Below are 13394 nucleotides of genomic sequence, written 5' to 3' on the forward strand. Positions count from 1 at the left end.
CTGAGCTGGTTGTTTTTTCCTCAGAGTACTGCAGGAAACCAAATAACCAGGGAGAGGGACACCAGATTGTGTGCTTGGCTACAGCTACTGGAATTGGAGATTTGCCATTTGCCAGCTCTTTAACCAGTCCCAGTGCAGGAGCCCCCCCAAACCCCCCCCCCCAATGTCCTCCCTCTTGTCCCCACGACTGAGGCTCAGGAACAGCAAGATTTGCAGGAACAGGAGTCTTCAGCTGCATATTTTTCTTCATTCTAAGGTACTGTGAAAATCCGACGGAGAACTTACCTCTCACTGCGAAAGCACTTGAAACTTTGGCAACTTGCAGACCTAGTCGGCTTGTGACCCAACATATGAATCTTTCTATTACGAACTACTTCTAAGAACTTTGGCAAAGACATTTCCGTTTAACTACCAGAACTGCTTTAGCCTATACAAGACTTTAGCCCATTGACTTTAGCCTAACCTATTGCATTGAATTGACTCCTCTGGTGAACTCAAAATATTTGTACTGTCTAAGAATAACTAAGCTTTTTATTAACCTATGCCTTTTTGCTCCTACTTCAAAGTAGTTTAAATACCTCAGAAACGTACAGTGTAATGTAAAGTACTGAAGTACATTTGTGTGTGAGATATATTGGCTCCTTCTAGTGAAAGTTTTATAACTGACTGAAATAAATTAATAAGTGTTTTACCAAGAAACCTTGAGTGTAAGAGTCTATTTGAATACTTGTTATTGTACACCTCTGTGTAACATCATTACAGCTCACATTCCCCTCTTGGGATAAGCCTGGCTGCTCAGCAACACTACCAAAACTGTGTAGTACAGACTTATACCAAAGGTTGGTTTGCTTACACCTGTAGTCCTAGTTGTGTGTAGTGGTCCCAAAGGGTACTGCATACAAAATTTGCCTAACAACCCCTCAGCACTCCTAGGGTGGTGTGTGCGGATCTCACAAAAAGAAAAGCTAAGAACAAGAAGTATCCCCCTAACCTTGCTACCAGCAAAGAATATAAAAAGGAGAGCCCAAAGCTCCCATTGCTATGGACTCCCAGCAACACTGGACAAAAGGTGCGGTGTACTGCAAAAGTGAAACACGGCTGCCTTTAAAAAGTATGGAGGAAAGCAAGAATGTATAAACCAAAGTAAAAACACAAACAGGGTTCCCGTGCTCAGAGCTAAAATAATGAACGAGGGGAAAAAAGGCTACGCTCATTCAGGGGAACAAGAAAAAAGTTCCACACGTCCAGCAAATAGTGCTGGAGGTCTCACAGGTAGAGGGGATTTGGCATAACAATGAAAGATCTCCCCAACAGGTGTTGATAGAGAGGCAGAGCAGTGAAAAGAGTAGGAGAGAATGTGAATAGTGGTATGTTCAAAAGAATAAGGGTTCATATCAGACAGGGGTAATGGGCAGGATTGAGGGCCTTATTGATGAGGAACCACCACACTTCAGGTCGGTTACAGTGGACGTGGGAGAAGGCAGCAGTCAGTGTAGAAACCCATCAGCTATTTCTTGCTGTGATAGCAATAAATGAAAGTTGAGGGTGATAAGAGTTGAAATGGTTAGTGATGTAGAAGACTTGTAGTAAAGGGATTGTACGCTGCAAAGGCCAAGTGAAAGTGATATGAGAGGGAGAGGAGCAGGCTAGTGCGATAGGTGAGTGGGACAGACTGGGTTGGAGATCTTGGGAGCACAGAAGCAACTTGGGGGGGGGGTGTGGTTGAAGGGGGCAATAGGGAGGCCAGAGAGTGATGCAGAAGTTATATCGAGTTGAGGCTGAAGACAGAGAATGGAAGGAGAAAAGTGACCAGGAGGAATGGCGTGGGGTCAGGATATATGATAAATGGTAGAAGAAATAGACAGGTGAAGACAATGAAAAAATGGTGCTGCCCAAGACAGAGGGTAGGTGGGTGAGCGAAAAGGGAAGGGGTGGAAGCCTGGCTGGTGAAAAGCAAGTGTAGATTCCGAGTTGAGCCAGATTAAGGCTATACATATCCAAAAGACAGTTAACATGCCCACAACAGCAATGTTTCTCTTGTGAGGCAACAAACTCTGCAGTGAATGGATAGTCAATTGGTGGAAAGATCCCTATGCGTGGAAGCAGTAGCCAGATAAAAAGGCTGATCTTTCCGAAATCCGGGCTTGAGCACATGTTCTGGCCCCAGACCTTTTACAGGCCTAGCGGGTCCAAACAGGGAGCTGCCCGTTGCTGCTTTTGGCACATTGCTGCAGTTGCCTGGGCTGGATACCCATGAGAGTCTAAATTAGTTCTGCAGTGTGTTTCATGCCCCCATTGGACCTAAATACAGTGCTCCAGATCGCTTCCACGCTGACGGGGAGAGTCCCAGGCAGATTGGTTTTGCAGGCAGGAGTCTCAGATGGTGCACAGAATCCTTGGGCAAAGCAGGATGTGGCGACAAAAAAAAAAAAAAATATGGACCTAGTTGCACAATGAAGAGGGAAGAGAGTGAAGCAGCGACAGCGAAATGGTGCATTAGTTGGGAAAGAGGGGTTAGGTATGTTTTCCTAAAGTCCAATTAGGGTTGGACTCCAAGACTTATCTCTTTGTTTCAGGAGCCCAGCTTCTAATATAGGCCTGCATTACGCAAGGTTGGTAGAGTGGCAGAGCAGGCAGATGTATTTTAGGAGGAACGTGAGCTGTAAATTGGTTAAAAAAGGAACTACAAAAATCAGGCCATACACAGTTCCAAAGAAACACAGACACTAAATTATATACATAAAACATTTATTTGATATATACACAAGGCAATAAGTATCTAAAGACATAATGCATCAACTAATAACATCAAATGCACATAAGGATAAGAAGAAATAAAGCAGGTGAGTAAATTAAAATTTACTCTTGTAACCAAACATGAATGACTTCAATCAGTTAAGTAAAAGCACTTTTTGAAATAACCCATCAATATTTTTTTATTGGTAAATAAAGGATGGAAAGAACCAACATTCAACAGGTAAGTAACACTGTACCAATACTTTGTGAAGCTCAGGTAGTCTTTGCCCAACTAGAAAAGATTTCTTCATTTTAAGTTTTGGAGGGAAACGAGCAATGCCAAAGTCAATAATAATGGAGGATTTCAAGTTGGGGAACCAGTGTCCACATCAAGAGGTATGCAGCATTTCTGATGCAAATCTTCCTTGTATAGGTAAGTAGCAAGTTCATTGGTTTTAAAAAGACACAGACTTTAAGGAAGCCTTCCCGTAGGTCCACAAGTTGTTAGGCCTTGGCCACTGAATTTGGGTGAACACCCAAACAGCAAAACCACCACTCGGAGAACAAAAGAGCAACACAAGTTATGTTTACCAAGAGCCCCACAGTACCTGGAGAGTGATGATGATGCAGCCTTCACAATGCACGGATGCAGACGCATTCTCCTGTTCCTTGGCCGTGGTGACTTAAGGATTAACTCAGGATGGGACCCTGCAGCAGTAGTTGAGAGAGGGGCCTCGTCAGCAAAGGATTCTTCTTACTCCTGCATCTGTTTGCAGTTTTGGCACATTTTTATCAGCACCAGGAGCTAACGGTAACCGCTGGTTGGAATCTTCTTGTTTACTCTGTCCTGCACTTTGGTGAGGGGATTCTGGTGAAAGGACTCTTGCTTCTGGAGGGCCACACGGATGCCACCGAAGTTCCAGCGCGATTCGTCCACAACAAGACAAGGCACTGCAAGATGGTCGCGGTACCCCAGGCATTGGGGTTCTGTAGCCCAGGAAGGTTGCAGGAAGCTCAAATTGAAGGTGGTCTTGAGGATTATGCTGGTTGTAGGTCAAAGGATCGAAAAAAAAAAGGGTCAACAGGACAAAGGATCGACACCAAAGGGTCGAAATTATTTTGTTGTTTTTTTTTACTTTTTGGGGGGGGGGGGGGGTCCCCCAAATCCCCTTTTTTTTGCTAAAAATCACTTTTTTGCCAAAACGAAAACCTAAAAAAAGATATATAATTTAAAAAAAAAATGTGATCCTTTGTCATGTCGACCCTTTGGTGTCGATCCTTTTTTTCGATCCGATCCTTTGACTAGACACTGCTTATGCCCACCAGCCCAAAGGAGGAAGTCATCCTTGGTGGAGCTTCCCTGTCTATTCAGGGTCACGACAGCAACGGTACTGCAGCTGTGCTTCTGCTGCTGCTGCAGACGTTGCTGGCCATCTTCTTCAGTGGTTGATTCTGCACTCTGTCCCAAAAGCCTCACCTTTTATGCTGGAACCCATTCATTCAGTCCTATGGCGCGGTTACTCACCTGGGGAAGCCAGCCTCCCAGTCCAAACTGTATCCAGCCAGTCATACCATCAAAAAAAGGCCAATGAAGTTTTGGGGGGCTCCTACCTCAGCAGACACTGGAGCCTTGGCGGGCTTCACAAATGATTCCCGCCGAAGACAATACTCAAGAGACCCACCCCCACCTGGAACGGTAGGTAGAAGGGCCAAGAAGGAACTTACCAACTAAAAACTGTGAAAATAGAAGATGGGGCACCCATGGGTGCTTTACGGCAGCCATTTAAATTTGTCAGTCACTGTAACTAGAAAGTTACAGGAGCTGCGGAAAAGGAGTTGCAGTGTAATTCCCCCCCAAGAACCCCCCCCCCGCCCCAATCAGGTAGTGTGTGGTGATCCAACAAAAAGAAAATTTAAGTAAGATAAAAGGTATCTCACTACTGGGAAAATAAAATAAGGTGAGACCCAAATGACCCCCGCTCCCCCAACACTACTGCACATAGGCACTTTGAAACACAATTTACTTGTTGCGTAAGCGCCTAACAAATGCACAATAAATAAATAGGGTGCTGTAAAAATCAATTACAGATGCCTGTATAAAATACATGGCAGAAAGCATGACTCCACTGAAGTAAAAAATAAAAAAAAATACAGTAAAACAGTGTTCCCATCTCAGAGCAAAAAGAATGTGTGGGAAAAAGCCTCACTCTCTCAGGAGAACAGATATTAAAAAAAAAATCCCATAGTCCAGCAAAAATGCTGGGGGTCTCAGGTTGAGGGAAAATGGCACAAAGAATGAATGGCTCTGTAACAATGGGAGGAAGAAAGAATGGAGTGCTCATAAGAAACCTAAATCAGAGGTCTGACATATAGCCTTATAGCCCCATTAGGGGTTATTATTTTGGAGGTGAATCACTTCTAGGAGTTGCATCGTCCTTGAAGGGCTGGACTGTGCAGAGGATGGCTGTCTCATACATGCAAGGGAAGAGTTTTAAAGATGTTTTCAACTACCAGGACCTTCATTCGCAAGTAGTGCTCACACATGGAATCATCGTGGTTGGGAACCAGGCAATATAGACAAGGAGAGTTCCCATTATCTTGCATAGGGCATTGTAACATGAAGAGTAGATTGCCTTGGAACTACAAATATACTCACAAACATACCCTTTCAACTTACAAAAGAGAAAATAGCTGCAAAATCTGGGTAAATATGAAATAGTTAATTAGCCATGGAAAACATTTTAGAGGTGTAAACAGGCACTGGAGACTGATGCAAAAAGCTTGTTAAAGCATAGGATTGTTCCCCAAGATCCCATTTTGCCAAAGTTAAAATGGGGCCTTTAGTGCTGGGTAAAATGGGATGCTCTAGCCAGACCAGACAAAAACATTTAATGATAAAGGTCCCAGTGGTAGAACCCTTATACCAAGGTCTTTGTTGAATGAAAATAAAAATGATTTTGTATTTCCAACCAGGAAGCTTGTAAAGCTGAGCACATTAATCTGAGGACGAACCTTTAGAGTGCCACTTCCATACGAAAAAACATGAGTAATTTGCTTTTTACTATAAATCCTTGTCGTAATATGCATTTTAATAGACCGTTTTTATAATGTCTGCACTTTGATGGTCGACAAATTACATTTGCATGTTTATGTCCCCCTAAGGGAGTAGAGAACTGGAGGAGGGGGAGGTGTATGTGAATGGGGGACAGCGACCCACATTAAAAAAATTAAATCGTAAAATTAATGACGACCAAAACTGCATGAACAAAATGCTAACTTTAAAAAGAAAGCTATGAAAACACATAGAACAATTCTTGCGCTGCCCAACATGGATACTTATTACAGAATTTTGAATAGAGATGTGCAGGTATCAAAAGGGCAAACAAAATGCAAAGATTAACATGTCAATATCGTCCTTACCTGTCGGATCCATTCCAACAACACTCAAACTTATCAAAGATACAGTCATTTTCATATAATGAACAAAGCTTACTTCGTAGATATTCATGGACCTGAAAATATGAATAATAGTGTAAGTAAATATAAGACCTATATAGTGCCGATGTTCTATGCAATGCAAAATATATTAACTCACTTGATATGTTTCTACTGGCCTATTTTCCATATTGAGATCCCATACTTTAACAGAAAGATAGTCTCTCGTCATCATGTATCGACCGCTGTGACTAAACTTTACATCCGATATCGAGGAAATTATTTCTGAAAAAAATGATCTGCTACTGGGGTCTTCAGGTTCTTCAAAAACTACAAGTAAAAATATTAAACATATATTAGTTGCAATTTACTTTTTTAAATCCTACCATTGTCTAATTAACCCAACTTTAAATCAGGGACATGACTGAAAGGATGGTGCGAAATGTCTATACTTGCGACAAGAACCATGAGATGTTGAGGTAGTTATTTTTTTTTTTAAAACAAGACACCAAATGCATAAAACGTGCACAGGGACATGCTGCAGTGAGAGAACAGCAAAGAATTGTGTGTCAAGACGAACATTATGGAAAACTCAAATATATTGTCCCAGAGTTAAAAATGGGAATAGAAGTAAACTGCAAAGGGAAGGAAAAACTACACAAATGGCCTCAATCAGTAGTTTGATGAACACCACGTGAAGTGAATTTGATTTGCACTGCCGATTGGAGCCATACATGGAGTTCTCGGACAGGAAGCAGATGGTCAGGCTTTGAGGATGAACCGGCAGGTACACATTTAGTAATATGAAATATTCACAGAGAAGAGCCAACAGAAAGCACAGGTACACGATCAAATACAAAAATGTATGTGTAAATTATAGGTTATCGAGCATCATCAGGAACACATGGTTCAACTGCTGTGGCTATAGCAGCAGTTACAAGCCTTACACGCACAACGCTGCTACGTCGGACCAGGCATTCAGTAGGATTACCATACCAATTTAGGATCCCTTCAACATAACGTTGGGGGTTCACACAAATGCTAAATTTGTACTCTGGACACCACAATATACTTAGATGTTTTACACATTGTGCATTTTTATTTCAGAATAAAGCTCAAAGATATGCCCTAAAGAAATCCGAGCATCGTTAAAACAAAAAAACAATAGTACAAACGTAATATAAAGAGTGGAGCCCTTACAGGATTCAATAGCTCCTAGTCGAACACAGGAATGTGCTAAAAATCCTTTGCTCTGTACAAAGAAAAGTATAAACTGTGTGAGTTCATTGGTTAAAAAAAAAACAAAAAAAAAACCCACACAAAATCCTTTTGTATTGTACTTGTCATTTGTATAGCGCCAATTTTAACATTATTATAGTTTCAATGCACGGTTACTGGGAACACCCTCGGAGGACCGAAGTCCAGATCGTTGGAGGTGCTGGAATACAATTATGCATGTGTGCATTTGGCCGAAACAGACTTAGCAGGGCTGGCCTCACTCCGGTAAAAAAAGCTACCCATGTAGTTCAGGCATGTGGATGGTTGCCGAGAAGGCTAGGGGTAGCATCGGTGCTAGTGACTAGTTATGTGTTCAGCATGCCCGAATTTATCATAGGACTGTGCCACATTCGGTTGTCAAGAGGTGCTGAGGCGTAGTCAGGTGTAGGTTGGCGGAAAATTTATGTGAACAGCACGGCCGGATTGTCGTCGTAATCCTTGCTGTATACTGATGTGTGTGGTTAGCTGTTAGCGGCCAGTGGAGTGGTGTATTATACATACCATTGCCGCTGTTGGTTCTTGAAGCTGTGATATAAACGGTTAGCTGCAACAGCAGGCTATGTCCCACCTAATCGCCATGTGCAGCCGAAATTCTTCTTTATGGGTTAGGGGTTTGACTATAGTGGAGGTGGTCTTGGTTCAATTACACCACTGTGCCTCTACTACCATTGTTGTGATTAGCCGGATTCCTGACGGTTTGCCTGGTGCAGTCTTTCATCAATCCTTTGACATTGCCTATGAGAGCTGCGAATCAGTTAGTGGTGCTTGATGTAAAGGCATGGTTGCGATAGGTGTACGAGTATGTGCGATTGGCCCGGGCCTCCATGAACACAGTCGACACCATCATGTGTATGGAGCAAGAATGTCGTAGATCCCACAAATGCACCGGCCCCGCCTGGGGAGAACAGTTCATATACTTCGGGATGATGGGGGTTTCACGATAGAGCAGTAAAAAGCCAAGTTTTGAGGGATTTCTTTGAAGGAGAGGTAGTATTTGATCAGGTGTGTAGAGAATAAGTGTTCCAAATGGTGGACGCTAGGATAGAGATAGGATGGAGAAAGCTGAGCCGCCAACACTGGTGGAGTGGTGCAGTGGAATAGCTAGGAGGAGAGCTCAGCCGATCTGAGGGGCTGGTAGTAGAGGATTTTGTTCTGGAGGAACTAGAGTCCAGAATGATGGAGAGCTCGGTGTATGATGCACATGGCTTCGAAGGTTGCCTTTAAGCTAACTGGGAGCCAGTGCAGAATTCTTGGTGCAGGTTGATGTGTTCTCTGAGCAAGAGGGTGAGGGAGCAGTCTGGCTGCTGCATTTTGGATATGTTGAAGTTTCCTTAGCTGGCATGCTGGGATGCCGAGATGGAGTTGGCATAGTCCAGGCAGGAGGTGATAATGGCCAGTATAGCGGAAATACTTTGAGGGCGAGGTACGGAAAGATTCATTTTAGGATGTGTAGGTGGAATTGGCAGGTTCTGGATGCAGTCCATGGTGCATCTCAGATGTTTGATGGAGGCGTCAGGTGGGGCTCAAAGTGCAGGCGGCAACGGTAAAGAAAGCATTTAAGCGATTTTGCCACATATTAAGATCTCTGATATTCCCAGGTTGAGGATAAGTCATCCAATCGTCAATCTCTGTTAGGGAGATAATCATTGTTATGCTTCATCCCATCTCCTAGTGGGACCCCTCCCCCCAGACAATCTCCTAGTTATGGCTGGTGGCATGGACATGTTCTACCAACTATTGCGCACATTTTCTACCAAAGCTAAGTCCGCGGAACAATACTGTGTTTGGTCCCGATTCGATGAAAGTTTGGGTGCGGAAGATGAGGCTAGAAAAAGGTATGACATTCACTTTACCTGCGCAATACACATGATCTGTTTTGCCGTTAAGGCGTATGGAGAAGGCTGGTATAAACTAACCTATGAGCCAGAGATAAAAACAGATAAAATCATATGAATTAAACAAAGGGACTTCGGTCTCTTTTCCTTATATAATTGATACGCTTATATGTAGTTGTGCCTGAACGTAATAGACATATTGCTGCGTTGCCCATCTCCCCCACCCCACACAGGTTGACCATCTGACTCTGATCAGACGAACACCAGCACCAACAAAACACTCTGGTTGTAACTTGAAGACACCAAATGCCTTGTGCATATTCCAGTTGTAGGATAATTGGCAAAGCAATGGAGGTAAACATGGCAAATTATTTCATGTGCTGTAAGAACTGTAATATTGAGATGCTGTTCACAGAACAAAAATATATTTCCCTGTATTTTTCCAGCTTCCTTGAACGAAAAAATAAAAGAGGAACTGTAGCATTGATTATCAACTATCCTTCCACATAGTGAAGAAACGATGGTGGGTAAACAATAGTGTGGTCCTAATACCAATCAGACGATTGGGTTGGTTTAATGGTCGGGTTTCCAAAACCTTTAATACTCTCTTTGTATATTTGATTTACAGTACTCGATGGGAGATGTGTCCCGTTGACGAGATATTGGGCTTTTATACATCACTTACACTTATGTGTCCTGAAGATGCTCAAAGGGTTCAACTACTCAATAAACTGATGTTATGAACACTGTTCACAATATTCAGCCAGAAACACATTACGAGTTGACACCAATAGTGCATTGCTATTCAGATCATGAATGGCTCCTTCACTCTGTTACTAACATCACTATAAATGTGTCTATGCACCATCCGTGATAGATTAAAGCTTTGGTTTTTGTATTTCTATCTTTTTGTACTTTCATGCAATCCGTTATATTTTATGAGATTTGATATGCTCTTTTTGAATATTTATTTACACATCTGTCCTTTGTCTGCCTGAGTGCCTCAATGGATCCAGCTCCACTGGGGGTCTGGCTGTCCTGACTGAACAGCAACCCCCCTTTCTGTAAATTGCTGTGTGGTGCTGTAACTGTATAAAAAAGGTGAGGCTCCAGAGGTGAAAGGCAAGTTGGCCACTGGAAACTCGTAAATGAAGAAGATGACCAGAGACCCCTGCAGACCATTTTTAACACTAAAGTGACCACTGCTGTCCTGACCCCATTTTCTGTGTGGCAGAGGAACTCCTAAGAGGACAACTCCTCTTTGACTGGTGGGAACAACCAGTCCCACGATGAACTTTGATTTGAGCCATATCCCGAGGTCCTTTGAGTTTCCAAAGCCGGGAAACGCCAATACCAGCAGACCTGCTGTGAGGCAAGATTGTATGCAGTAACCCTGTGGGAGACTACACCAGTCTTGTCCTCTTGGTATTAGGGAATACAAGTATTGGTATAGGGCTGTACTACACAAGTTGGTAGAGTGAGTGAACAGCTAGACGTATCTCAAGAGGGATAAATGTGAGCTGTAGCATCAAATTCCACACATACAAGTATCCAAATAACACACTCAAGGTTTTCTAGTAAAATAATATTTAACAGTCAGTTTTAAATAAGCCTTCTTTAAAAATGGCAATATGCAACAATCAAAATACACTTCATACCACTTTCTCAGATTCAGCAAGTAGATACTTGTTTTTATTTTCATCCACATTTTTTTTTAAGTTCACTTATCGATTTTTTCATTAATATAGTTGTAGTGTCAGGCATATGATTATGCTCCCATGTACATCTTATATTTTCATTTTCAGTTATTGCTCTTCCCGTACATTAATTTTTTATGTTCCGTATACTTCCAGTAACTTGTTTCTTTCCGTGTCGATTCTCTACTGTAGATATATCCTTCATACACTAGCTGCGAACCTCCCATTTGTGATTTATGTACTCCATATCGATATCAATCTGTAAGAGTACATTTTATAGATGATTATTAGTTGCTGACTGTAACGTGCTACTGTTTTAAATATTTCATCATTTCTATGTGTTTCACTTACCACGTTATTTTATTCAGGAAATACGTTATCGTCTCGGTCGTTTGTGTCAGCTGGTGTCTCCTTCTCACCTTCCCTCATGCACTGACAGTTTGTTTCCAACCGTCGCCTGTGCATATGCTTTCTACACAAGGTTCTTTACTCTTCGTTTAGATCTAGTCTTTTAACCCTTTCTCGATTTCACTTTCATTCAATATGTTTTTTAATGTTCAATCCTTTTGTTTTCTAACAAATGACCCATTTACATGATTTATACCTGATGTCGGACTTTTGACTTTCGATCCTTTTGATTCGATACTTTTGTTTTTCGGTCCTTTGTTTTCGTAATATAACCTATAACCGACTTCAATTACTAGGCACTATTGGCATTTATACATCACTCTTTGGTACTTAATACATTCTGAGGTTGTGAACGAGGAAAAGGGTAGGGAAGGGGAAAAGGTTAACAGGTTCTCAGAGCATGCAAGTACTTTTCAATCTCCCAATGAAGTCTATATTGCATCTTTCTCAGCAATACAAGGTAAACATATGCACCACCTATGAAGGACAGTTAGAATCAAAGTCAATGGGTCAGAATAGTCTGCAGGGAGCCTTGACAGCCAAAGTTAATTTGAACAATGTCTATGGAGCTAAGGCACTTCTTTATATAACAAAATTCTTGCACACAGTTTGAGAGTTTGTAAGGAATCACTGTTGGGCCACAAGCTGTTAGGCTTGTGAGGGTCAGAGCTGAAATCAACTGTAAAAAGCAGCTACTGCAAGACTCAAGTGAGATAATGCAAGCTACAGACAAAAGAGGCAACTATCCCTTAGTCAGGACAGTACCTTAGGTTTGAAGAAGAGGATCCAGCTGGCTTATGTTTTGGTTGCAGTCTTGCAGATCCTGGGCCTCAGTCGTGGGGACAAGAGGGAGGACGTCTGAGGACTCCTGCACTGCAGTTTGAAGGTTGGCAGAGCCTATGGGCTCTTTTCAGATAAGCAGCACTTCACAGTTTCAGCTACCGGCAAATAGCACCACTGCAGTTGTTGGGCACTTGATGGGCTTCCCTTGATTCTGGAGTCCAGCACTCCGGTGAGGTAACTCGGGCTTGGGTCGTCCTGCTTCGGAAAGGTCCGCAGGATCTTCCTGGAGCTCTGGTCCAGATAAAAGACAAGGCACTCGATTACATATTTCTCGGCTCCTGGCACTCGGTTCCAGCAGCAGCAAAGAAGTACAGTCAGTTGGGGAAGGTCCTCCAGCAAAGTTCGTCTTGGTGTTAGATGGTCCCACCAACCCAAGGGAAGAAGTCGTCCGTTCCGGGGCTTCTCTTGTCGATTCGGAGTTGGAGCTTCAGCACTGCAGCAGGGCTTCACCAGGCAGTTCAACGGTCCAGGAGGGTGCAGCAAGCCTCTTTCCTTCGTCTGATGTTCGTCCAGTGGTACACTCTGCCTTCAGTCCAAGAAGCCTTGCCTTTTATGCAGGTTCCTCCCATTCATGCACAACCTAGCTGTCGCTAACATAGTAGGTAACACAGAAGCAAACACACAGCCCGCACACTGCCATTTTGAGTGTGCTTGCCCTTTGTTGGCCCTCCTTCTGCCATCCTGTGTGGGGACGTCTTGGTTGTACTTTTGTCTTCGTCGGGAACCCTTTGTCTAACCTGCCAAGGCTCCACAGTGTCTGAAGGCAGGAAGTGAGGGAGGAGTCCAAAACTACAGTCACCTTTGCCTTCTAGCGTGCCCGAGAGAATCCAGTCCTCACTGGGGAGTTGGCTGTCCAGATTAGACAGTGTTAGGCAAAGTTTGTATGCAGTACCCTTTGGGAACATTACATTATTACCTTTGGTATAAGCTTGTATTACACAGTTGGTAGCGTGTTGAGCAACCAGGCTTATCTCAAGAGTGGTCAATGTGAGCTGGAGTAGAGTTACACACAGATTCACAGTGACAAGTATTCAAATAAACACTTGCACACAAGGTTTCTTGAATAAACAATTATTAATTTATGTGTCAGTCACGGTAAGCCTTCTTCAGAAGGGAGCATTATAAAAAAAAGCAAGACAAATATACTTCAAAACTGTACACT

At 42.8% G+C, this 13394-nt stretch overlaps 1 protein-coding gene across 2 annotated transcripts in view; it reads right to left on the minus strand.

The window, feature by feature from the left end:
* Positions 1-13394, minus strand: part of PPP2R2D (protein phosphatase 2 regulatory subunit Bdelta) — a 306643-nt gene that overhangs the window by 19982 nt on the left and 273267 nt on the right. For both annotated transcript variants that reach the window (XM_069611440.1, XM_069611441.1), the window contains 2 exons: positions 6332-6501; positions 6157-6248 (listed from right to left, as the gene is read on the minus strand). In XM_069611440.1, the coding sequence (XP_069467541.1) occupies positions 6157-6248; positions 6332-6501 (262 nt within the window). The remainder of the gene's footprint in view (positions 1-6156; positions 6249-6331; positions 6502-13394) is intronic.

The sequence above is a fragment of the Ambystoma mexicanum genome, chromosome 8 (genome assembly GCF_040938575.1).
Source record: "Ambystoma mexicanum isolate Mex_15411 chromosome 8, UKY_AmexF1_1, whole genome shotgun sequence".
NCBI classification, from domain to species: Eukaryota; Metazoa; Chordata; class Amphibia; order Caudata; family Ambystomatidae; genus Ambystoma; species Ambystoma mexicanum.